General features: G+C 37.4%; 1 protein-coding gene across 1 annotated transcript in view; it reads right to left on the reverse strand.

Annotated features, from left to right (window-relative positions):
- xdh (xanthine dehydrogenase) overlaps positions 1–22,292 on the reverse strand; it is a 42,521-nt gene extending 20,229 nt beyond the window's left edge. The window contains exons 1-12 of the mRNA XM_088331008.1: positions 22,183–22,292; positions 21,763–21,820; positions 19,658–19,754; positions 16,769–16,877; positions 14,388–14,514; positions 10,471–10,532; positions 8,919–8,999; positions 8,772–8,852; positions 7,344–7,488; positions 7,162–7,254; positions 6,934–7,085; positions 6,767–6,860 (exon numbers count right to left, since the gene is read on the reverse strand). Coding sequence (XP_088187134.1) covers positions 6,767–6,860; positions 6,934–7,085; positions 7,162–7,254; positions 7,344–7,488; positions 8,772–8,852; positions 8,919–8,999; positions 10,471–10,532; positions 14,388–14,514; positions 16,769–16,877; positions 19,658–19,754; positions 21,763–21,820; positions 22,183–22,272 — 1,189 coding nt within the window. The 5' untranslated portion in view covers positions 22,273–22,292. The remainder of the gene's footprint in view (positions 1–6,766; positions 6,861–6,933; positions 7,086–7,161; positions 7,255–7,343; positions 7,489–8,771; positions 8,853–8,918; positions 9,000–10,470; positions 10,533–14,387; positions 14,515–16,768; positions 16,878–19,657; positions 19,755–21,762; positions 21,821–22,182) is intronic.
- Positions 22,293–27,326: the final 5,034 nt, after the last annotated feature.

Raw genomic sequence — 27,326 nt, forward strand, 5'->3', positions numbered from 1 at the left:
CAGCAAAAGTGTTGCTCTAACGATGTTTTTGAGTTCCAGAATTTTGGTTCTTGTCTCATTTGGACTCAACAATCCGCTGAGGAGAAAATGGAGGAACGGTGAGGAAAAAAAGTAGCATTACTAACGATGATGAAGATATTTGAATGGGATGAACGATGGTAAGTGAAACACCAATTTTTATGATATTAAAGGAATATGTCAACAATAAAGGCGTTACAGGTGAGAACCAGAAAAGTTTTGTGTTCATATTCGGCCGGTATGAACCATAACTATGATAAGTAGATCTCATCTTGTTGGAATCCATCACAGCGATCATCGAGCAGCGATTGGAGGACACCCTGAACTGGTTGCAAGCCAATTGCAGGGCACACAAAGATAGACAATTCACTAGCTCATTCACACATAGGGACAATTTGGACCAGTCAGTCCACTTGAAATGCATGTTTTTTGAAAGAGGTAAGTAAACCGTAACAATGAGAGCATGCAGGCTGGCTTGGAACACACACACCTGTTCCCAGGTCCTTAGTAATGCCGCACACGTGCTGGCCACTGCGCCACCGTGCTGCACACACATATATAATATATATCTCATCTCATCTCAGCAGCTGCACCGCTTATCCTCAGTAGGGTCGCGGGGGTGCTGGAGCCCATCCCAGCGGTCGTCGGGCAGTGGGCAGGGGACACCCTGGTATATATGATTTTTTTAAACTGAACTATCAATAATGATAATATGATAGGAATTTTGAATTCCGTGTACTAGCTTGCTAAAAGATTTCTAGATCTTGGCAGAACCCCTGAAATTTAGTGATACAAAGATCGAACTTATAAATCGGTGACAAATATAGATAGATAGATAGATAGATACTTTGTTCATCCCCGAAGGGAAATTCACATTTCCAGCAGCATCCCTGAGCTGAGAACAATCGAGAACAATCGAAAATAACACGGGAGCTGCTGGAGTGGCTGCCATTCGTGACGGCGCCGGAAGAAAAGATTCAATTTGAATCATGTACAAACAAACAAACAAGCAAAATAGTAGATATCTGCGTATTCATTCAGTTTTGATCATCGAATTATTAATTTATTTTCTGCATTTGTTGATGGTAATTGCGAATAACAGGCTTGTCTTTTTCCATTTTTCTACTTACTGTACTTTTCTTTAACATCTTAGTACAACATAATTCGTGATATCAATCATCAAAGCAAATGAGCCGTTTGAAAGCAAGCTCTCTTTGATGAATTGAACAAGGAAAAAAAGCCGTTTGTCTAATAAAAAGACTGACCTTCGCTCGACAAGAATTACCAACAACAATGACGTAATCTCGAAGCGACGAGATCTCATTAGTGAAGATCGGCGTGCAGGAAAATAAAAAAAAAACTCGTACAGCAAATTCAAAATAACAATAAGGTTTGTAATGCGTTAAATCTTTGTTAAAGAGTAAACTAAATGATAATGAAAATTTAAAGGAAAAAAAAAAGGTTGCGTACCCAGCATAAATGATGCGTCTAGGACAGGTAAGTGGGAAAATGAAAACACTGAGTGTATAATACAAGATAATTATACAGAATAGTATAAAAAGAAAGAATATTTGAGTGAACAACTAATCATTTTTCGTTGAAAATGCGAATAGCAAAGGGTAATAACTTTAAGACGTGTAGTTTTGCTCCTAATAAAGCAAGGGCGATTGAAGCAATGAAGATGACTAAAAACGGTCCATAATTTTAGTGTCAATCTTCTCGTTCGTAAATGGACAAATTCAAAAGAGGCGTAATACGTAAAAAGATTGTTTCCTTAGTTGTTCTCGTATTAAATAATACATTACTCTCAATAAAATAATCAAAATTTTGAAAGAAGTTTGAAAATGACGACAAACTAACACAGAAAAGAAAATTCAAGATTAGAAATCATTAATAACGTAGCTGAAGCTATTTCAGTCAATGAATGAAATGTTTCCTTTAAACAAAGGAAAAGAAAAGTATTAATAGTCGGACCAGATCATGTTGATCTGTATAGCCTTGATCACAAGGGATCTCGAAGGGCTGCATAGAACAAAGACTGGTGCGTAGAAGCAAAGATTGTTGCGCAGAATAAAAGATAATGAATAAACAAAATAAATACACTTAACAAGATGGTTCATAAGTGACGGGTATGTATTGCTCTATATTGAATCAATAACAAAAGATTGATTATGATTACAGAGAGAAGAAAATAAAATAAGAAAAGTTATGACATGAGTTCGATTTGGCATTTTTTGAGAATTTTTTGTTGATCTTTTCAAAATTTAGATGTTTAGTGTGAGGGTTTGGAATTTTGACAAGTTTAGCCCAAAGGACAATTGGAAGGACAATTGATTACACACTGAATTTTTTTAGAATGAGTGTTACGATTGACAAGTGATAAACAAATGTGTAACAAATACTGACTTATGGTTTGGTTAAGTTAAAAAGGGAACGGTTTCTATGGAAGAGAATTTTTAGAAGACAATGAGAAATAGATTGAACAAGAGATTCATAAGAAATGAAAATAACGGATTAGTTGATTTCGAGACATATCATGCTAATTTAAAAATAATTGCATGGGAAATAAATGGATAGAAATTAATTAAACTAAGATAATGTCTACTAGTAGTTAAATTGAGAAAAATTTGAATAATCCGGTTAATTTACTAAAAATCCCAGTACGAAAAGCACATAAATTAACGGGACTCTTAAGTGCCAGTGAATTCCACAAAAAGACTCTTTCCTTTCTTTTTGAAAGTCGGTGCACTCTCCAAAGGACATGTAAAAAAGAAGTCATGGACAGAGATTTGCTGAAAGAGACAAAGACATCAGTCATCCATTATCTGCGCCGCTTATCAACAGCGAGGCCAAGGGAGTGTTGGAGCACATCCCAGCTGCGCTCATCAACAACGAAATCAAGGGGGTGATGGGGCACATCCCAGCTGCTTTTCAGACAGCTAACAGGAGATTCCTGCAGTCGTTGCCAGTGGAATTGACAGAAAAGTCAATAAAGTCATTTTGTGTTTGACATGGACACATTTTTGAAAAAGTATTTTTGATGGGCCAAAAGCAACATTTAAATGGTGAATGTAATGTGGAATAAGCAAATCAAAGACTGAAAGACAACAACATTCAAGAATACGTCTGCTTGAAGTTATATAGAGTCTTGTTAATACAAAGTGTAAATGTACTGAGGAGGATTGTTTAATTAATCTTGCAAATTTATAAATGCTGTCTTATTTCACTCGTATTCATAGATAGTGAACTTAGGTTTTAACTCAGGGGGGAAGTTTTGAGACATTCAGTAAAATAAAAGTTAAAACCTAGTTTTATCCGCAATTGATGAAAAATTGTCTTCTGAATAAGCTCTCCATATAACTTTTTTGAGATTCAAATTACGAAATTTGGACGGATAGAAAAAATATTACACAAAAGAAATGTTGTAATATAACAAAATTATAATGTTTGTCAAATTGATTTAGAAAAATCAATTAAAATAACCATTCACCATTAGATTATCAGCCACATTGAGAACATTTTTGGATAGTATTTTTGATTTTTGGCAAAATCATTCACTTTGAGCGTGAATTACCTGCTTTCTTTGCAAAATACTGTTATTTTGAACAAATTTACTTACTGAAAAGATAATATATAGGTTATGATTTTTACAAAAGGCAAAACAAAGAGTGAATCATAACAATAAGAACGATTCTTTTTGCTAAATTGATAATTTAACAATCTATCCTGGTCATCTGCCTCGAGGGGAATGGCCAGCAGCAAGATAACGCATTGAAAACCAAAAGAAAATGCAATTAAAAAGTGCATACAATTTTTTTTTTTTTCGAATATGATCAATCTGCAGAAGAGAAAACACTCAATCACTCAAATCAGGGTAAACGATTCTGACAAGGATAATGGTTAAACTGATTCAGTGACTGAATTTAGTGAAAAAGCAAAATTTGAGATTTAGAACTAACAATTTAAAAAATAAATTGTTTATCTTCGAGTTGGAGTTTTGGGATAGAATGCTCAAAATTGATAGGGCAACTTATAGTGGGGATTTTGATTTTCACGTATAATAAATATAAAGACAACTTAAGAAAATATACAAATCTATAAATGAATTTATTGTTTTGTTTTTTAATTTGTTTTGAGCCATGAAAGTCTCAACAGGGGGGAAAGAAGGCATAGAATAAAGTATTAAAAAAATATATATTTTTAAGTCTGTTCTTTTTTTCCTCTATAGCTTTCCCTGCTGATCAGATGACGGAGTTCTGTCAGCCCAGGGAGCGTCAAACTTAACTTTTCTTTAGCTTTTCTCATCCATACAGGAGATGGTGACCCCTGCTGAACAGATGACGGACTTCTGTCAGCCCAGGGAGCTTCAAACTTAACTTTTCTTCCCAAGGGCAGCGGTCAGGACTCTGGGGAGGCTGCTATCTCATGGAAGAAGTTAGCTTGCCACATCCGAAAAGAGGTGCAGTCCAATGTGGACAACTGGATGGTGTCACCTCATCTACAAGCAACACATCATCACGCCAGGAGGCGTCGGGGTGCCTAACGGTGGCCATGCTCATGAAAAACGGCATCAAAGCCGCCAATGATGTCCTAATCTATTCTCCCGAAAGAATAGGAAAGCCAGTTAGTTGAACCAGGAGATTGGGTCTTGATAAAAAGCAGAAAGAAGAAAAACTGGCATTCACCTAAGTGGGAAGAGCCCTACCAGGTGTTGTTAACCACAGGCACAGCAGTAAAGATTGCAGAACGAAGCATATGGGTTCATTTGACACATTGTAAGAAAGTAATTAAATACGACTAAAATAACTATTTCTATCTTAGCATACGCCGTAACCGTTCTCATTTGCGTCATTGTAATAGCATTGTGGTACTTGCTGTAGAGCTGTAGTTCCTCAACAAACTTTCAGAGGAAGTCTGGCTACAAAGGGGGCTGTAATTATAGTTTGCAGTCATCTCAAACCAGTGAAGATTGTCCACAACTCTGGAAGTATTAGGAGGAATTGCAGATCTACAGGTAGAATGCTCATTTTAACGCATATACAGCTGTCTTAACCATAAAAATGACATGGTGAAAATAGTAATGACACAAATGTTGATGATGATTGCCTGTCTCTGCATTTTTCCTGATTTTTACTCGGATCCTGGTGATTATGACGGCAACCTCTGTTGTTTTATTCATGATTTCTCTGTTGAAAATCTTAACGCAAAGTGACAGTTGAATGAAGTATTAATATCACCAGTTGGATAAACAGGAGGGAAATGTTAGGATTGTATAATTATATTTATCCTACAGTTGATATTTAAAATGTTATATGTGTTCTCAGCCATTTTGAAGAGTTCTCAGCCTGTAAATTACTTTCCAAGGCCATGAGTTGTGTTTTGATATACAGACTGTGTTTTGTTCTCACATACTAACAGATGTACCCTGACCTGGAATGACCTCTTCATGCACTGTGTTTTGTTCTCACATACCAACGGATGTAGCCTGACCTGGAATGACCTCTTCATGCCATAACTCAAGATTGTTTTTCACCAAAGAGCCGTGAGAAGAAGGAAATGAAGTCTCTCCCAAAACAAAAGGAAACCAGGCTTTCCAAAGAAGACTGATTAACTCTACGTAGCAAAAGTTAGAATACAGTCTCCTTTGTTAGATAGAATCCCCGCCCCTCAGTAAAGAGACTCATGTATTACAGGGCAAAAAACATAATAAAAAGAAGGAGATTCGGAGATTTCTTCAGAACCCAGCTAGCGAGCAAGCGAGGCGGAGATTCGTAACAGCTCGATCTCCGGGGCTCTCAATATGATGATTAATAAAGTAACTAATTATAAAGAACCGATTCTCTTTGTCCTATATTGCAGAGCGTTTTATTATAAATGTTGGAAACGTGAACCTAACAACCCTCCTGATGGAGGGTATCAATGATGGTCCTCTGGACAGCAGTCAGATCAGCAGTCTTCCCCATACTTGTGATTTAGTTTACTGAACCAAGCTGAGTGTTTTTAAGGCTCAGGAAACCCTCGCAAGGTGTTTCGAGTTAATTAGATGATTCAGGTGATTAGTTGAATAGCCTACTTGTATACTTTTTTATGATATTCTAATATTTTGAGATAGGATTTTTGAGTTTTCTTAAGCTGTAAGCCAAATTCAGCAATATTAAGATAATAAAAGGCTTGAAATAGTTCAGTCTATGTGTAATGAATCCAGAATGTATGACATTTTTGTTTTTTAATTGCATTACAGAAAATAAAGAACTTTATCACAATATTCTAATGATCAGAGACAGTCCTGTACAACTCACTCGCTCAGTCACACCTAGGGACAATTTGGACCGGACAATTCACCTGAAATGCATGTTTTTGGAATGTGGGAGGAAACCGGAGTGCCCGGAGGAAACCCACGCAAAATCATAACACAATAACATAATCATTCACATTGAATGCTCCTCTATTTCAAAGTATCCTACCTGCCCTATCAGATAACTTGTCATTGAGTACATACAGTATGATGCATACTACGTGTGTATTTTCTCTTTTGTATTTACTAAAAAAATGACGATGAATACATTGTAAACAAACATAATTCTGTTTTGTTTTTCTGTACTTTATTTTTCTCCTTTTACGATATTTTTTCAAAATCAAATTCGGCTTTTAAATAAAACACATAATTCTTACGAAAGGAAAAGAATATTCTGTCGACTAAAGAAAAATAATCTTTTTAATTATTTCATCATATTTTTGCAATACATACCTTTGTCCACCAATGTCAGTTTGCAGTTGGCCGCCATAAATACGGGATTTAGGTCTGATATGGGGCTGGCAGTCATGATATTCCCACCAATAGCCTGAAACACATATGGTTAATCCTGAGAAAATCCCGCCTGATTTTTTGTAAAATCCACGGCTGCCCATGCTCACTGCGACATTGCGAATCTGCTGACCCGCAAACCACCGCAACTGCTCAAGGACTGCAAGAAAGACCCGTGTCCGGTGAGAAGGGAGCTCTTCCACAGCCTGTTTGAGGACATCACCTACTTGGGTGAGAGTGCATGCCGCGCCAAACACAATACCTGCGTGCATAACCCAAAAAGATTAAAAACAGTTGATTATTCTTTCATTTTGGGTTTGAGTCAGTTCCGTAGTCACCTTCATCAGAGTGCGTCACTCTTTGGAGTTCCGGAATGAAGGCTGGCGCCAGAATTACTGGATATGCCATGTTCTTGAATTTAACTTCTATACCTGTATACATGAGGACACACAGGCCCAGTGTAACCAAGTAGGTAAAACTTTGAGGAAGTGTGAATAAATTCATGAGAATAAACACTTACCCACTTCAGTGTTTCCCACCACCACTCGGGCATCCGGATGTTTCCATTTCAGATTGAGGAATTCATTTAAGTCGGCAGGCTGCAACCACACTGCCCTGTTGTTGCAAAATTGTAGGGAGCGAGGCTTCTGACTTTTGCTCAGGGACTACATGGGTAAGATGAAAGCAACAATTTTTATTGAGGGAGTTTCCAAAACACTTCTTTCAGTCATGTACAGATACTCAACTATTAGGTTGTCAATGATTCCATATTTCCAAATTCCAAAATGACATCCCCTTTGCAAAATATTGACTAGTATTTAAAGGATGACCTTTAAATCCCAATATACGGTAAGAACTTGACATAGGAGATGAATTTGTTCCCATATCCCGTATCCAAAATCCTTCGTATCTCGAGTAGCTCGCATGGAGCAGGGCCCCTTTATTATTTATTTATAGGTGGGGTGCATCAATTGCGGTGTTCTTTAAAAGGAGAATATTTTCTTTATTAAGTAGGTGTTAACAAAGCCCAACTGAGTTCAAAGAATTCTTGTGCTGTTTTTTTTCCAAAGCGCCCATCCGCTTTTATCTTACTTTAAGAAAAGCTGTTCAGGGCGTAACAAATTAGATAGAGAGAGTGAGGAACGGTGGTAGGGTGAAGACATTAACTTTGTGCACATCCCCACGTTTTTATTTGTTTCTATTTGTTAGTAGGCCGGCATGGCGGCTGAGTGGTTAGCACGTCGGCGGCACAGTTCTGAGATCATGGGATCAAATCCCCCTGTAAAGAGTTTGCATGTTTTCGCCGTGCTTGCGTGTGTTTCCTCTGGGCACTCCGGTTTCCTCCCACATTCCAAAAGCATGCATGTCAGGTTAATTGGCTGGTTGAAATTGTCCCTAGGAATGAATCAGCGAGTTAGTTGTCTGTCCCTGTGTGCCCTGCGAGTAGCTGGCAACCACTTCAGGGCGTCCCCTGCCCACTGCCCGAAGATAGCTGGGATCGGCTCCAGCACCCCCGCGACCCTATTGAGGACAAGCGGTGCAGATATCGGATGGATGGATATTTGTTAGTATCGCAAAAATATGGTGAAATCAGCAAAAAGTTCATTCGAGTGCGTCCAAGAAATGCACATTCTGTACTTGTACGAGCAACATAAGAAGCTTGACAGAGGCTGCAATAATGTTACAAGCGGGTAGGTGGCGGCAGTGAGTAAAAATGTTCCAAATTCTGCTCTAAATGAATGGAAATGTATTATTCGTCTAATTTCTAGTGCCACTAGAGATCAGATGTTACTGGTATTCCCCACCTTTGCGAGTACTGATACCTTCAAAAGGGTTGGTATGGAAACTGATACAGATATATAGAATCTGTACCTGGCCATCCCTGGCACTCATTTTTCTGTATGATAACATAAGCACAAAAACAACCAAATTGTGTTCACTTTCTCACCATCAGCTCCGGTGGGAAGATGACTTCCTGCGTGGGGTCAAGTGGTGCAAACTCAGAAGCATTGAAAAGCTTCGAAGAAGTCTATAAAAGCATTGTGCTGTTACTAAAACTTGCGATACGTTCGTTTCAATAGTTTGACACGCTCACCTCCACGTCCTCCACCTCCCCTTTGCCGTTAGTCATACAGCAGCCGTTTTTCTGGCCCTTTCCACCACAGCAGCCCCCTTCCTAGGAAGGACAATAACAAGGTTGACTGGAATGGACAAAAATAAACTCTGGCATTTTAACTCGAGTTAAAGCTATATGTTATTAGAAAGTTTAGAAAAGATGTTGTAAAACAGGTTAAGTAATTATGTTTTACAAGTAATTACATATTCCCGCAGAAAAACGAGCTAATTTTATCTATTTTACAATAACCTTAGGGAAAACGTTAAAATGAATGAATTAATAAAAACTTTATTCCGAACATTATAAAAATAAAAACAGGACAAAAAAATGAATCAACAGCAAAATAATGTTAACATAACATGTTCGAAAAGGGGTAGTAAGAAGCAGACATTTATTTTCCCTACCTCTTAATCTTCCCTGTTAATAACATTTTACAGATAGTTCCTCTTTAGTGTTTAAATATAACAAAATCTCACGGTTACATATTACATAGGTCAGATTTCAATAAGTATAATAATAACAATAGTCACATATTTTATACACTAATCATCGTAGTAGCAATTTATTAACGTTACAATGCTAATCGTCACTAAATATCATTGTGACACAAATGATAATAAAAATAGCAATAATAACAGTTATGATATAATAATAGTCACAATAGCAACAAGGTTAACTATAGTTGTAAACGCAGTACAGTATTTCCAATCTGTAATATCAATCATACGCCGTTTTCTTCATCCCTGTATTCTGCCAGTAATGTTGTTTTGTATTTATATTTGAACACGTGAATAGTTGGACATCGATCTCTTCTTGTAAATTGTTCCGAAGTTTGACCCCACACCCAGACACACACATACTTTTCTTGATGGTTCTCACCTTTGGGATTTTGAATTTACTACAGCCCCTTAAGTTATAACCTCTCTTTCCAAGTGAATAATAGCAGTTGTGAAGTAAAAAAAAATACTAAATCATCTAATTTTAATAATTTGGACTGCAGGAATAAAACAATAGTATGATCCCGATATCCTACTCTGTGTATGGTTCTAATTGCACGTTTTTGGAGGATAAAAAGGGGCTGTAGTGAACTTTTGTAATTATTGCCCCAGACTTCTGCACAATATGTTAAGTATGGCAGAACTAGAGAACAATGTAATAAACACAATGCATTATAGTTTAAAAGGAATTTGGCTTTATTAATTATTGAAATGCTTTTAAAAACCTTGGTTTGTATGTGTCTGATGTGTGTTTTCCTGTTTAATTTATTGTCTTCAACTCAATTAGAAACATATCCTTCAGAAACCCAAAAGTCATATGCATCTGCAATATCAGATGATCTGATTTGCTAATATAACAGGGAAAAGAAGAAAATGAATAATGCATGACATGAGCTCAAAAGACAAAAATCAGCATGTGGAACAAGAATTGTTTTTTTTCCAGTGTTTTTATGAGTGGCCAAGATAGCCGCTTTTCAAAAGTGATGTCTAATCTCAATTTCCTCCCAAACCAGTGAAGTAGGAGTGTTTCTCACCACAGTGAAGGTCTTGTAGGCCTCCAGGATGGGCCGATATCCCGTGCAGCGACAAAGATTTCCTGAAAATGTGTAAATTTCAACCACTGAAAACAATGTAAAGTAAATTGAATAACTTGGGAGTCTCCTAAACGATTGGCAAATCGTGATGTTCTTGACTTATCATTATTATTATTTTATTACCATGATCTATATTTGGTCCTGGAACCATGTAATTCTCATTTCCTTTTTTCTGTAAGCGGATGCTGGCTTGTTACACCTATTAAAAGTATGAAACAATAAAATAAGAAAATGTCACGTCGACCTTGACTGGTGAAAAAGCATTTTGTGGCGTCTATGAAAAATACACAAGACAATTTCTTTCAAATAATTTAATTCAGTGTTTCCAACTAATGGGTCGGGATCGGTTAACACTGGGTATTCCTTGGCAAATATAATCATTTTCAACTAAGATTACATTCAAATTTGAGCTAGAGTTGAATTACGATCGCCTTGATGGCATCTGTGACTTACGTCTGCGTCAAATTGAAACATTGTGTCCCTCACATGCCGACATACAAAACAAAAACAACACTCAGCGTGTCCTGGGCTTGAGATGTCGGCCTTGTGTTGCTCTCTAACACAAACTTACTGACCCGACACACTCTAAACCGTGGGTCGGCAACCCAAAATGTTGAAAGACCCATATTGGATGAAAAGGGATTGTGGATTCTGATCTTGTCCTTCACATGTTTGTTAAATTTCAGGTGAGAAGAATGTTGGTAGATTAAGAGGCTGGAGATAAAGTGGAATATATTCTCCAGAATATATTCTTGAGACCACCGGAATACAAGTTTTTAATCGGACAATTTTAGCACTAGTCTGTCTTTGACATTTTGAAGCAAGATTCTTAAACCTTTTTTGAGGCGTTGTATAGGTCAACAGGAAACCTCAACTTCTGCTTTTTGCCTGCCATCTGTTCGCACATTTTTGTATCATTAGCCAATTCCCAGTTTCAGTTCGTTTTTTGGTAGTGTCATAGAATACAGCAAAATACAATTGTGAATTAGGTAGTAACTGTTTTAGCCTCACGAATGACACGTTGCCATGACCAGAGGTGGGTCGTAAATAAATAAGTCAAAAAATTGTATTCTTTTGGCAAATACTTTTGCGTTAATTAAATGTTATATTTCCAAAGAGTTTGATCATATTGAAAATAATAATAACACTCATTTCAAGGATGATTTTATTCATTTTAGTGCAACAAATATATTTTTGAGGCATTGGATAGGTCAACAGGAAACCACAACTTCAGTTGACTGCTTGCACCCTGGTCTCGTGTTTTCTTGATATCAGGCTGAACTTTGTTCTTTCACTTAAAGTTCCTGCCATTACTTTGAACTTGTAGTTTGCATTGAAAATAACAGTTTATAATAAAATCCGATATACCTCTTGTACAATACGTCTACATGGACCACAAAAAAAAAAAAAACACAAAAATTGTCTGGGGTCGCAAAAAAATGATAAAAGCCTTAAATAAGCCTCATAATGAATGCAACACATGTTATATGTGTCCAGTTCTGGACGGTTGCCATGGCGTCCAGCTGGCACCACCCCTTGACACCGGCTGACTCGCGTTTTCTGATTACTCCTGTGGGTACTTAAACGCGCTCTTTTGAACTGTGCTTTGCCAGATCGTTGTTGAAGACTTGTTTATGCTTGGTTATACTTGTTGTGCTTGTTGGACTTTGTTGCACTTCGGTGTAACATTCTAAGAGATTCCTGCAAGTTCTGTTTGATTCTGGAAATGCCTAGTTTGTAGTTTTGCCTGGGTTTGACCCATTTTGGTTTTTGGTCTGGTCCGTTTGTGTTTTGGACAAATTTTCTTTCTCAATTAAAGTGTGAGGCCGTCTATGCAAATGAGTTCCTACTTCCTGCTTCCCGTTCCGTTTCGTGACAATATGTATCTATATTAGCTATATAAGGTTTCACAAGTGTGCTTTCTAAATGGTTGACAAATAAGGGGAAGAACGCAAGTTAGATGATGCCTTTGCAACATCAATTGCAGTCTGGTCATCCTGGAAGGGGGATTACCTAAGGTTTTGAGTTTTTCCTTGTCCTCATGTAGGTTTTAGATCAGGGGATGCTGTAATGATAATCTGTAGTCTGTTATAGTCTGTGGTCTGTGCAGCCCTTTGAGACTTCTTGTGATTGATGGCTATACAAATAGACATGACTTGAGTTAACTATGAAGGGTCAACTACACTCCATAACAGTAGATAGCGATAATACCCTGTTCGATCGCATCTTCTTACTCAGTCAATCGGCACGTTTGACAGGGGGACTACATCACGTTTTATTAGATAGATAGATAGATAGATAGATAGATAGATAGATAGATAGATAGATAGATAGATAGATAGATAGATAGATAGATACTTTATTCATCCCCTAAGGGAAATTCACATTTCCAGCAGCATCCCTGAGCTGAGAACAATACAATAATAAAGCCAAAAGAATACAATATACAAATACCCAGTGTGACGTGCAAATGCCCACTTTAGCATGTTATATAGAGTAACTAAATAGTGCTACACAGAACACATAATGCAGTAAGATTCGGTAATATCCAATGTAGGTGGTGTGGTTTAATGTGGGCCTTTACTCTGCCGGGTGGAGTTAAAGAGCCTCATGGCATGAGGAAGAAAAGATCTCTTCAGTCTGTCCGTAGTACAAGACAGTGACAGCAGTCTGTCACTGAAACTGCTCTTCTGTCCGGAGATAATGCTGTGAAGCGGATGCGATGGATTGTCCATGATTGACCTCAGCTTTTTCAGTGCCTGTCTCTCAGCTACTGTTGTTAGGCTGTCCAGCTCTTTGCCCACAACAGAGCTCGCTTTCCTAGCCAGTTTATTGAGACGAGAGGCATCCTTCTTCTTGACGCTGCCTCCCCAACACGCTGCCGCGTAGAAGAGGGCGCTTGCCACTACTGTCTCATAGAATATTTTCAGGTGTATAATATTTTATTGTGATTGTTGCTGTTTTAATTCATTTTTCTGCCCCCTAATTATAGGTTCTAAGAAAGATAGTGATAAGAAAAGGCAAAGGGGAAAACAGTGAAAACAACGGTCGAGTCAAAGAAAGAAACCATTGCGAAATACGAAAATGATGTACCATTGAAGCTCTGCTGAAAGGTACAATAAATGGTTTAAAAATGTTAGAATTTTAGCTTTGGTATATTAAATGGCTAATTTAAAGCAGTTTTAGGAGGTTGCATGTATGTGAGGTAGGTTTATATGCCATTTTACCTTACTTGAACTCGGTTTTGGTTTTGCGGGTCATTTGCTGTTTTTTAAGGGGAAAAGGTACTAACAGTATATTCTACTATATCTGCTTTAAAATGCACAATCCTTTCGTTTGATAGAATTGAGAAGTGGAAATTATTTTTTTGATTTGGGTGGAAGCTAGTCATTAGGGTGGAATAGTGGGTCCTGAAGTCAAACCAGTTGAGAACCAGTAACCTAATTGACTTCATCATAAATCTGTACAAAGCCCCGATTGTTGTCTAAGACATTTTACTGCCTTATTCTTTAAATGTTTGGTTAGGTTGTACAATCAAACAAATTAAAAACGGCTAACCCGCTACCTAACATAAGCATGCTATCCATTTTACTGTTTATGTAAAATAGTGCCATCAATTTAATCAAATTTGCTAAAAGTCTGAGTGATTTTTCCTACTTGCCAGTATTATAAGGACTGTAGTTAAATACAATTAAGAGATAGCAGACTATGTCAAAATGCCCAAGAGATAAGATCTGTAGCATTAAGAGATTTAAGTCCAAGAGTCCAGGTCACAGAAGTAACTGGCACTAAATTTGATGCCAGCATGCTTACCTAAAAGCTACATTTGCCCTGACTAAGTTTGAGGCTTTGTTTACCTTGGAAGGCCTCCTCCACATCAGCCATCCTGGGGATGGGGTTGTTTCTCAGTAGGGTGTACATGGACATGACGATACCAGGAGTGCAGAACCCGCACTGTGAACCATGAGCCTTTGCGATCCGCTCCTGAAAACAGCACAATAAATTTGTATCTTTATTCTTCACTCTGTCTGAAGGGACTTTTGGTTTTGACTTCATAACACTTTCATCAGAAGTCTTCCTTCCGTACATCTTGCAGACTGTTTTGATTGTTTAAGTGTCGTTTTAACCATAAATTAAATCAGTTGTTGTGAAATAAAGGAATGATAAGATGTGTATGCCAACACATGTATGCATGAATGCACTGTCGCAGTTGTAGAATATTTATTACTGCCCTCCATATCTACAATTTTATGAGTTAAGTATTGCACATGAGTTTACTGCTTACAACAATACTAAACAATGTACAATTCTGGGTGGTGTTATGGAATACAACAAAATACAATTGTGAATTAGGTAGTACCTGTTTTAGCCTCACTAATAACATGTTGCTATGACCAGAGGTGGGTCATAAGGGAATACCGGTACATTTACTCCGTTACATTTAGGTACTTGAGTGAGTTTTGGGAAATCTTGTACTTCTAGGAGTATTTTTAAATCCCTATACTATTACTTGTGAGTAAAATGAAAAAATACTTTAACTCCGCTGCATCAGGCAAGATTGAAGTCGTTACTTCGTTACTTAATAATTCCCCTCCACGGAAGTATGCGTCTGTCATTATAATGACAGAGACCACCGGCAGGCTCTACCATGTTTAACCAATCAAACGTAGCAGCCCCGTCACGTGACCATATTCAACTTTAGCGTGGGGAATTTGTTCACAGATGAAACAGATCCAAAATGTCGCTGAGCGGTACCAACTATTAGGCACAGAAGAGGAGGAGCACCCCTGGCCTCACATCAAAAGCATGTTCCCCTTATATAGGGTGCCAAACACAGGCTACAATATACAATGTCTCCTTTGTTTAAACAAACTGAGATTTCTGCATTCAAGAATTCAACATCGAACTTGGGGAAACGTAGCAGTAAGTTTCCTAATTTCAAATGTCAACTTTACTCTGGTTTTATTTGCTATTTATTACTATGTATATATATATATATATATATATATATATATATATATATATATATATATATTACGTTGACTTATTAAATCTACTTTAAAATTACATGTATTTTTTTGTTGATTGGATGGACTTTGTTCATTTGATGATCTGATTGGCTGTTTAAAAAAATATAAAAATAAATATAGCGTTGCTACAGTTACTCAGTACTTGAGTAATTTTCCCACCAAGTACTTTTTTACTTTTACTCAAGTAAGTATTTGGAAGACTACTTTTACTTCTACTTGAGTAATATTATTCTGAAGTAACAGTACTTGAGTAAAACTTTTGGCTACTCTACCCACCTCTGGCTATGAACTGGGTAAGCTGAAATGTCATACATTATTAAGGATAAAAGTCACTAGTAGGGTATAATTGTTCCAAATTTCCCCTTGTAATTCTAATGGCACAGTGAGTTATTAGTGACCTACTCCTTATATTTACTCCTAATATTTTTTCAGGGAAGTAACCCTAACACGAGCAAAGCTTTTTTGTTATTGGATATAAAATCAATAATTTAGAAACATGTTTACTTTAGATTAAACAATTCGTAAATTATTTTCATTTTATTTTTAAATCCAATTAAAACATTTCAACACAATAGAAAGTCTAGTAAGACTAAGCTAAGGGAAACTAAGAAATTAATAAATAAGTAAAAAAAATGGTATACTTTTGGCAAATACTTTTGCTTGCTTTAAATGTTATTTTTCCAATTTCATTTGGAAAAAAAAGCTTTTTCCAAGAGTTTGATCATATTGAAAATAATAAGAACACTCATTTCAAGAATGATTTGATGTATTTGAGTGCAACAAATAAGTGAAAAAATATTATTTACTGTTATATGTTAGCAGATTTCATTCTTCTACTAGAGAAAAGATTGAAAAATAGTTATAATCATAGTGAATATTTGTTTGAGAAAATACATTTCGGACTTAAACTTCAAAATATATAATATATAAATGTATAGCCTTCATTTTATGTATTATGTATTTCCGTGAATTATTACATAACTTAACAATTACTTTCGAATTATTTTAATATAATTACTACTTTTTATGTTCATTTAATATCTTTCTTAATTCCTGTATTCTCACATATCCACATTTGAGAACCTATTGCATTGAATTGTACTAATGGGGACTAATAATTCAATATGCACTGTGTCATGGGGAATACTAGCACAAAAAAAAAACATTGAATCTTTTGCAATATGATAAGACGGTTTGGGATCCTGTACCTGTACTGGATGCAGCTTCCTGGCAACACTTCCAATTCCTTCTACTGTGGTCACAGCAACCAAATGCAAGGAACAGATCGGGGCCAGGCAAGCATTGACTGAATAATGACTGATCAGCGATAAGGATTCAAAGAAAGAACAAACATTGGATGCATCTTAAATTTTTATAACAAAACAAGTCTAGTTTAGAGTAGGCATGCAAGTTACTTTGCTACATGTTTATGGGCGTTCCAAAATTGCCCAATGCCTTTTTGCACATCAGGTCTTGTTGCATTATCCCTTTTGATGAAGACAGAAGACGGCGTTGGATATCTGCAATCAAGGGACTGGCAGCCCTCGAAGTACTCCAGGATTTGAAGTGAGCGTTATTCACCAGGTACGTTTTATGTTTTTCCAAGCAATTTTTTGTTAATAGGTACAAGTCACGTCAAAGATATTCAATGTAGCTACCAATAAGTTAGCTAGTGCTACTATAGCTAAAAAACAAAACAATAAAAACCTCAAATTTATGCTAATGACCATAAACCATAAGCAATTTGAGCAACTTTTGGTTACAATCGATTTGAGATTTGATGGCACCCTGGATAAAAAATATTAGCATACACAGCTAACGTTTGTGCCTTACCTTTGCCATTATGAGGTACCTACCCTGTCAGCGCAGCAACGCATGCCGGTAACCCAACCAGCTATGAATAACTGGTAAGCATCAATACTTTTTTAAGCTTTTAGATCAGCACCGGAGTATGGGGATACTCCATTTACAATATAATGCTAAAAATGGTGTGGACTGAAGTCAGGCAGACTGGACGATTTGTTTGGATTCTTTAATATGTCAGAAGAAAGAAGGTATGGTATCAGTAACTAGCCCTGCTATCCTCAGTTTCTCTAAGTACCGGTCTATGTGCTGTCCGAAAAGGTGATCCACCTCAACCGAAACCTGAACAATATACCGTCTGACTAGTCATTGCCAACAGTGTTGAATATTATAGAGTTTTTGTGTCGTTGTCTACTGTTTACTGGCCTCACTCACAGGGAGTACTGTTTCCTCCACTCCGGTTTCCTCCCACATTCCAAAAACATGCATGTTAGGTTAATTGGCCGGTCCAAATTGTCCCCAGGTATGAATGAGCAAGTGAGTTGTCTATCTCTGTGTGCCCTGCGACTGTCTAGCAACCAGTTTAGGGTGTCCCCTGCCCACTGCCCGAAGATAGCTTGGATGGGCTCCAGCACCCCCGCGACCCTACTGAGGATAAGCGGTGCAGATAATGGATGGATATGTGAGCTGCTTTAATTGGCCAGAAACCTACTGTGTTCTCTCCCACAAAAGCACAGACCTAAATGTCAACTCTGAAAAATACAGAAACGGACCAACTATAACTCCACCCATGGTCTAGTAGTGCAATATATTATCAATGATCCGTGATCCATTCGGATCAATGTTTACGGTTCAAAACAGACGTGATCCGTGAATCGCTTCAAGAAAATAATGCGACGTATAGTGCGAATGTGCAACTCACGCACAAGTTATCATGGTGAACGGATGCTACACTATTTAGAAATATCCTGTTTATTTTCATTTGAAAGTGTTACTTCCTTTTGTTTTGTGGTTAGCGGATCCATGTTCACACATTTCAGCGGCATACCGCCTGTGTTTTGTTGACAGGAGTTAAAAATGCTTATGAACGTTAATGAGCAGGAAAAGACAAAAGTTGGGGCTGAGTTAATAGCTGTGATGATAACCGATCATTTCAACACGACAGACTAGAGAATTTTCTCTTGAAGTTGTTTAAAAGAATATATCATGCTCTGTGTTGACTTTGATGTAACAGTTTCACAAAATGTAACTATTGAGGCGCTTCCGCCGCGTGGAAGCGAGACACTTAGCTTATCTTTGTTGCAGAAATATGATATCTTCACTGTGGTCCTTGAATAGTCAGAACCCTTGTCTTTGCTCTGCTCATTTAAATCTGGCAAAGCATCCGAGTTGAAAACTTGTTTACCTTCATTTCTTGGTGTTTTAGTTGGATCCCTTAAGCACTAGGGTCGTAGGGGTAACATTTCATGTGTTGTGTCCTGGGCAAGTACAGCCTGGTGGCACCCATCCTTCTCCAGGCCGACATATGTTTGTTAAATTCGTCTTCGCAAGCTGGTCACCCTCTTTATTTTATTTTTGATTTTATATCATACTTTAATTATTTTACATTTTATTTTGAATTGTATTGTTTGTTAGTGCAACATCCACTGGAGCCTGGTCATCCAGGACGGGAGATTTTCTCATGTGCGGTCCCTTCTCAAAGTTTCTTCATTTTCCTTATGCTGAAGGTTTTGAGTTTTTCTTTGCTATCATGTAGGTTTTAGATCAGTGGATGATGAAATAATAGTCTGTAGTTTGCAACAGTGTGTGCTCTGTGCAGCCCTTTGAAACTCCTTGTGATTTAGGCGACACAAAAAACATGACTTGACTTGACGTCTTGTGTAAAGCAATACGTGGATGGCCATTTGATTAAGAACAGGCTGTGTACATGTGCTTTTTGTATCTAATGACGTCACTACGGTAGCAAACATGAAACTGAGCTATATGTTTTCAATGTATTCACATTTTTCCAGTCCAAGAAGATTTGATAGATCCTCAAGTATCTTTTGCAATATATGGAAGACTTGAGTATATATTTCCTGCCTTTTTCTTTTGCTGATCCAAAAAACAATTGTATCCATTACTCTGATTTGCTAATCGATCCAGACCATGAGTTTACCAAGCACAAAGACTACTTTTTGCTGGGATCAAAACTTCGGCCTTATGTGTCTGTTTTACAATGTTACAGCTTGAAATAAGCTTGCTGCTAGATGTCACACGAGGACACATGATCATCGGGTGTCCCAGAAGGATACAGCACATTTTGTGTGAGAGGTTGGTATTTGGACAGCATCACTGTGCACGCACCACAGCCGCCCTCAGCGCAACCAAGCTTGGTCCCTGGTAGCCCCACTGAAGAAAAACATCCATAAGAACACACGGCTAGACAATGCATGAAGGTTAAAAAGCAACAACTGCTTTAGGTTGTGTGATGTGTGTGATTTATCAATCCCACAGACAATAAAAAAAGCAGCGCGTTATCCAAAGGCACATTTTATTTTTGCTGTAAAAATCAGCAGAACATCGCTCCATTTAGAACTACATGTGACGTGCCGATTGAAATTTATATTTTTATAAATAATTGTCTTTTTTTTAATGTGCACTTTTTGTTTTTATATTTCAGATAGATTTTTACTTATTCTGCATAAAAAAACAAATAAGATAAACATCTTACAAAGGAAAAAAACCTTACCTAAAATTTGCAAAATGTGCCATTGAAGCCAGAATTGTTTTTTCTTTTTTTGCAGTGTGTTTGTGTGTCCAAACTTTTGACCTTATTTAAAATAAAAACTGAAAGATAGAAAAAGGGCAACTTTGATCATTTTTTAATCAATTTTACCCAATTTTCGTTATTCTGTTCTTTTATCTATTTGAACAGGCCTTGCACATTTTACAAGTTTTCGGGGTTATCAAAGCTCCTGTCTGCCCAAATCCCATTCTTATCCTAAAACTTACAACAGTGTCTGAAACTCATGACAAAAAATTACCGGACACCAGGGCAGACAACTCTAAAAAGTTGCCTGCCCAGCCATCAAGTTGCCTGCCCCATTTTTCACAATTGAAATACAATAAGACGACTAATCGCAAAAAAAAAAAAAACATTGTTGCAAAGTATTAAGGATTGATAAGCAGAATATATAACAGAGCAACACTTTAAAATTAAGTTTATTATAAATCTACTTATAACATTCATTGCATGTATATGACATCGCTGTTTTCCATCTGCCATCAGTATGTACCTGTATTTACTCATTTTCATTCATGCAATGTTTGCGTTGCGTTGTCTGCTACAAGCCACGTGAACTCCTCTTTCCATAATGCTCTTAATGTACGTTTACGTTTTGTAGCGTCATACATTTTGTTAGCTTCTTTTGAATCTTTTTTCCGGGGCTTGATTCCTAACCACTTATCCATTTTTCTTGTATTCTCTGTGTGTCTATTTTGGAAAATGATATGCAAATGCACAACCATATAACGCTCAGGAAAGTCCGGAAGCACGAAGTTATTTGACGCAGGCTTCTCATTGGCTGCAGAGTATGCAAATTGCCAAACGAACCGAAATTTCCAAACCGAACGAAGGTTTCGAAATCAGAATAAAGCAACTGTTGATTTGAAAAAAATAAAAAAAGAACGATTTTTTTTTTTTTCTTTCTTGAAAAAGTTGTCGGCCACCCGGGCAGAGATGTTGTGCAAGTTGTACGCCCGACGTAAAATATGCACGCCCCGGACGTCCGGGAAGACCTTATTTCAGACACTGCTTACAACATTTAAAACTATATCATAAAACTGCATCTATTTTGCCGATGTAAACAATACTGTTTGTAAACATTATTGTTGAATTTAAATTCATTCATTTCTATAAAGGGAAGACCGAGTCAAATATGTTGCTGACCAAGTTTTTTACCGTATTTCAATGAATAATGTTACTTGGTGGAATAGGAAATGAGAAAATACAACTCTGATTTTTTTGTTACCATTATGCATTTTATGACTTGTGCGTGCACCGTCTATTTATGTGTCGTATTGTCTACATGCGTGTCTTAGTGTAGTGTGTCCTAGCATAGTGTTATCTTCTAGACACTGAGGTCTGAGAGAAACACAATTTCAATTCTCTATTTATGCTGCAGAATTGACAATAAAGCTGACTTTGACTTAGACTTTAGCAGGAGCATTTTACCACCACCATCAAATTTGCTAAAAGTGACTTCAAGCGATCAATGAACATTACTTGACCAAATCCATAAAACACATGAGCTGCCTGGTGCTGTATAAACTTGACTGTGTAATACAATGTCTATACGATCAACGGGAACAATCATTGCTTTCACGGCTCCTGATAGTGTTTGTGCATGTTACATACGCTTCCTCCTCAGATAGGTGAGCAAGGTCATTTCAGGATCGGCATCTGTCTCCACAACCTAGACAACAACCCGTAAATAAAATGCTTACACTTCCGCTTTGTACATTATGCACTTGATGAATCAGCATAAAGCGTGTTTAACGTATGAAACAGCTCAGAAGGTGATCAGTTATTTATTAACAGCTGAAGGCCTGTTTGTCTGTTGCCTGCTCTTTAAACATTACCCGTCATCAGTATTCACAAAGTAAGAATACCAAAAGTTGCCAAAGTTCCAGAAGAAACATTTTAAAAAAACATCTTGGGAAAGCAAATCCTCCACAATTCTTACAATACATTTTTTACTCTACTATTATCATGAATTTTCTTGAATCATTTAAATAATCGAAATTAATATTTAAGTTTGATAAGTGACATTTTTACCTTTCTCCCGTTGACAAAAAAGACGAGGTCATCGGCTGAAGACCGCGCGAAGGTATTGCAGCCTGTCATGATTTTGTCCAGTTCTTTCATGTTGTGAAACCTTTCTTCCCCTTTGTGTCTTTAATAATTCCAAGCCTCAGCTGTCTGGAGTGGGCGTGATGTTGTGGCCCTGCCCCCTTGCAGGAACCCAACACATTTCTAGTTTGTATTCCTCACATATGGTACTACATGTAATATAGTTCCTTTTTTTCCTGAAAAATAAACAACATTGTAAAATAACCAAAATCCAGAAAAAACAATCAATGCCTTTGGTTTGGGTTTGTGTGTGGCTACATTTAGGGCAGCGGTTGGAAACCCTGGTCCCGAGGAGCCATATTCATGTCTTTATTCCATATCTCCTAGCCCGGGGGGTTAGCACGCCGCGTCTCTGGAGCCGTATACGGCTCTTTAGCTACCGACTGGCTTCCTAGCACGTTTCCAAAAATGTTTACTAATTGAAAAAGATGAGGGAGAAAAGTTTATTTTAGTTTGAATATGGTCACAAACATTTTTAATGTTTTCCGATGCTTTAAAAATGTATGGAATAAATATTATATTTCAACTAGCCGAGTAGCTATGAGACGAAAGGGAAGATCAGCTAGTGTTAGTTTACAAATGGTAAGTGACAGGTATTGGTCACAGGTACTGTGTTCTAAAAACACAGGATACAGGGTGTCACCTTGAACCCAGCAAAGTTATACACCGTGACGTAAAGTCGTAGCTCTCAAGCTTGACTTCGGCCTGAAGAATTTAGCTGAAATGCAAAACTTTGGTGCATCCCTCCTCACCTTGTTTTCCACTTCCTCCGCTGTCCCCTGTGTTGGAAAAAGTTCTGCCTTTTAAAGGGGCAGTGTCCCAAGCCAGAAAGGTAAAAAGATCAAAATAACTGCGATCAAACTTAAACTGTATCAATTTGATTGTATTAAATTAACATTTTCAAAAGGTTGTTATTTTATTCCTATCAATGCATGCTGTGTTTTATTGCACTCTTTTTGTTGCCTATACAGTGGAACCTCGGTTCTCGACCATAATCCGTTCCCTGTTCGATCACCGAAATCATTTTTCCCATTAACAATAATGTAAATCGTTTTAATCCGTTCCAACACACTGAATGTTTACCTTGACTGTTTAACGTAAACATAAAGCTAACCCAGGCTAATCGTACGTTCGCGTTATCATAATCTTCCGTACGAAAGATTACGCTAAAACGAACGTGTAAAAATAAAATAATCAGGTCGTCTACAAGTCATTTAGCACCCGGGTCTCCACAACAAGTGGTGAGCTGTTCATTGGAAAGGGGGCTCCGTTTCAACACCCTGAATGTTTACCTTGAATGTTTAACGTAAACATCAAGCTAACCCAGGCTAATCGTACATTCGCGTTATCGGAATCTTCCGTACGAAAGATTACGCTAACATGAACGTGTAAAAATAAAAAAAAGGATAAAGAAAATTAATTTTGAATAGGATTTCTTACCTTTGTGGTGGTCAGCAGAAGGCGCAGGCAAGATCAGACACTCGCACACCTCCTTCATATTTTGCTATTATTTCTTTCTTAAATGCAATAGTTGTACGCACTACTTTTGTTTTTTTACCTGTAGCAACTTTGCTGCTTGCACTGACTTTCTTCGGAGGCATAATTAGGGGCTAAAACACTTCGTACACCTATATTTAAAGCGAAAGCAAAACGAAGCACGTCCGCGCGCAATAACAGTTGGTCACAAAAAGCGATCTACACCCGTACGCCGCTCAGCATCGCACCCTAGCGTACGCACTCACGCATTACCGGCGTTTGAACTCCGATTTTTGGACCGAACAGCGAAGCAAGAATTTCCTCGAAATTTTTGGTCGGACTCCGATTTGTTCGAACTGAGAGGCGTTCGAAAACCAAGGTTCCACTGTATAATGGGCACGTTATACTCGTTTCATTTTGTTGTTTTTTCAAATCCTCAAAAAAAAATGACGTAAAAATTGAATTTCTTTATTGTATTCCTTCAACTTTATGAAAGCAATGAAACATTGTAATTCATTATCCTATAAGAGAGTAGTCTCGTAGGTCATCATAAACTTAGTCGCATGGATACATAAGGCATGTGTTGTATTCCTGTATTTTTTTGCAATTTCAGACAAATCTATTTTTGGGGGTTGCCGACCTCTGGCCTAGCTTAAACGTAGGTAGACTAAACTAGACAGGATTGTTATCAGATTTCTACAGAGCATGATAATATGTAAAACACATAGAACTATGGCCCTCCAAGACTGGTTCTCTAATCTTGCTTTCCAGTCTGGAGGACATTGCCGTCTTACGATACCGCAGAAGAGCCATCAACATTATAAAGGACTCTTCTCACCCTGGCCACCACCTCTTTGACCTGTTGCCATCAGGTAGGCGCCAGTCAAGTCATGTTTATTTGTGATGCCCTTAATCACAAGGAGTCTTAAAGGGCTGCAGTAGCTCAGGAGGTAGAGCGCTCGTCTTGGGATCGAGGGATTCCAGTTCGAATCCCGGCTCGTCCGTGTTATATGTCGAAGTGTCCTTGGGTAAGACACTGAACCCCTAATACCCCCAATAAGCAGGTTAGCGCCTTACATGGCTGCAAGGCCGCTATTGGGAAATGTGGTGCACATTCTAAAGCGCTTTGGGAAGTCATTGACTAGAAAAGCGCTATATAAATGCAGATCATTTCATTTGCACGGACCACAGATTATTCCAAACCACAGACTATATTATACAGGTCAAGGACAAACATGCTTAAAATCATTTTGTCTCCAAGGGCCATTTCACCCTGAACAAGTGTGTAAAACTGAAAAATATATATTTTGCGACTTATTTCAGAATTTTTCTTGCTGCTTAATGTTATTTCACTACTTTTCATTGCAGTGTTTTTACGATGCACTAGTATTTCATTGCACTATTGTTATAACTTGGGCTAGTCTCTAAGCACTACATCGAATATATTTTCGCCTATTTATCTCATTTTTCTCTTTAAAGTTTACCCTGGAATGTCGTGTCAAATCTCATTGAGTACATTGTGGCACTACGTTTTTATCAATGACAGTAATGACAACTCACTTCAATAAAGGCTGAATGTATCGCAGGAGAGGGGAAAATATTTGATATTATTAAATAGGCTGATGAGAATTCCTTACACAAATAATGTACGTGTGCCCGTACTGCTAGCGATACACAGTAACAAAAAATAACAGTTGCTTGATCCGGTGTTAGTTAGGTTTTATCCAGACTCCAGAGTGTCATGTTATCTCTGACACTTGGCAAAGAACGGGAATATGTTGGCGACTGTATAATTATTTACATTTGGTCCGTTGTCTGGAGGCAAAGGTCCAAAAATATGGACAGCTTTTCAATGAGCAAAAGGTTTTTAGGAGGCAGTGACAGTTAAGTTAACATTTACATGTGTTGCAGTACATTTGTTACATTGATAAATAGTGGAGCTCTGACAAAATGAAATAGGCCCAAACCTTAACAGTTGGTGATCTTTGTTATTTTGATGATTTGTTTTCAAATACCGAGAAAATACTGACTTGTAATATCGCGCAAATCTGATCAAATCCAATTGCTAGCAACTAAAAATGTGCTGTTTTTGGACTGAATGAACACCTGATTGTGTATTGTTGTTTGGTTCATGAACATAGCCTGTCCTTGACATTTTTACATACCTTTGCCTATTTTATCCAGACATTGATTTATCTCTTTTTTTTCTAAAAAGCATGTTTATCCTGGACTGCCTTGTCTAATCTCGTATCAAACAGTGTTCACTACGTTGTTATAAATGACAATAAAGACTATTCTATTTTATTCTATATTACTTCTATAGCCATGTGACATGTTTACTTTTGGCTCAGGCATTGAATCAATTACCAGCAGGTTTACCAGGGCAGTGGTTAATGAGATTTTCTATAGAATTTATAATAAAATAATTAACTTATTTGATCATCTTTTTTTAAAACTAAGTATTGTACATACAATTATATGCAGCAGGATATTATTTTTCAGTTTTAAGTAAATAATCACTATTTTACAACAGATTTTTACTATGATCTCGAAGGAGTTTATAAGGTGATTTTCAAGGTGGAGTGTGTCATTTGAGGTGGCCTTACAAAGTTGCAAGTAGAAAATTTTCTCATTAAATATGTAGCAACAAAGCCCAACTGAGTTTAAAGAGCCTTTAAAAACATTTTGCCAGCGTACCTATCTGCTTTTATCTCATTTTTATCAGAGCTGTTTCTATCGTGGAACACATAAACTGGAGAAAAGACTTTGACACCGTACTGGTGTGGGGTGTAGAGGACTTTGTGCACAACACCACGTTTTTTTTCTATTTGTGAGTGTAGTGTGAAAATGGTGAAAGTAAGAAAAGGCCGGTTTCAAAAACAGGCCAACCGCCAACTTAAACCCCCCAAAAAGATAATAAAAAAGAGTTTATTCCAGCACATCTAAGCAATGCACATACTTGCTTGTGCCACAAAAGGGGCTCTAAAGAGGCTACAAAGATAACTTGAGCCCGAAGTTGGCCCTAGTGTTCAGGAAATACATGAAAAGTTGAATAAAATGAAAATGTATTTGCATTGATTCATTTCTTCTTGATATGATAATGGGAGGGGTCACTTAACACTCTTTGACTACACAAACATATACACTTGTGCTCAGTCATTACGGTTGTAAAAGAATGTATGTAGTTTACAGTATGTTAGTACATTTGTAGCCTGCGAAGAATCACATTTTCATATGGACTTTAGGCGCAAGCTTCAAAGGGTTAATGTGTCATGAGTAATAGTGACCTCCAATGCCATTGTGTCATGCACTCAGTCCAAATCGATCAAGTCATGGATGTTTTATGGCAACCCGTGTTCAACTTGTGACCATTCGATCAAGCACACCTCTGACGCATGACTATAATTCTTCATCCAGCCACGCATTGTTTCTCAGTCACTTTTGAGGTCAATATTTTATTTTATTCCAGGAAAGCTTGCTGTCAAATTCCAGACCTTTGCTATCTTTGGCTGATTTATATTCTCAGGGTCGATGTCAGAGTTTAAAGGTGTATTAATGGGACGCTGTGTAATATTTGACCACTAGATGTCGAT

This window comes from Urocampus carinirostris, chromosome 3 (genome assembly GCF_059441175.1).
Source record: "Urocampus carinirostris isolate Australia breed hairy pipefish chromosome 3, RoL_Ucar_1.0, whole genome shotgun sequence".
In the NCBI taxonomy this organism is placed as follows: Eukaryota; Metazoa; Chordata; class Actinopteri; order Syngnathiformes; family Syngnathidae; genus Urocampus; species Urocampus carinirostris.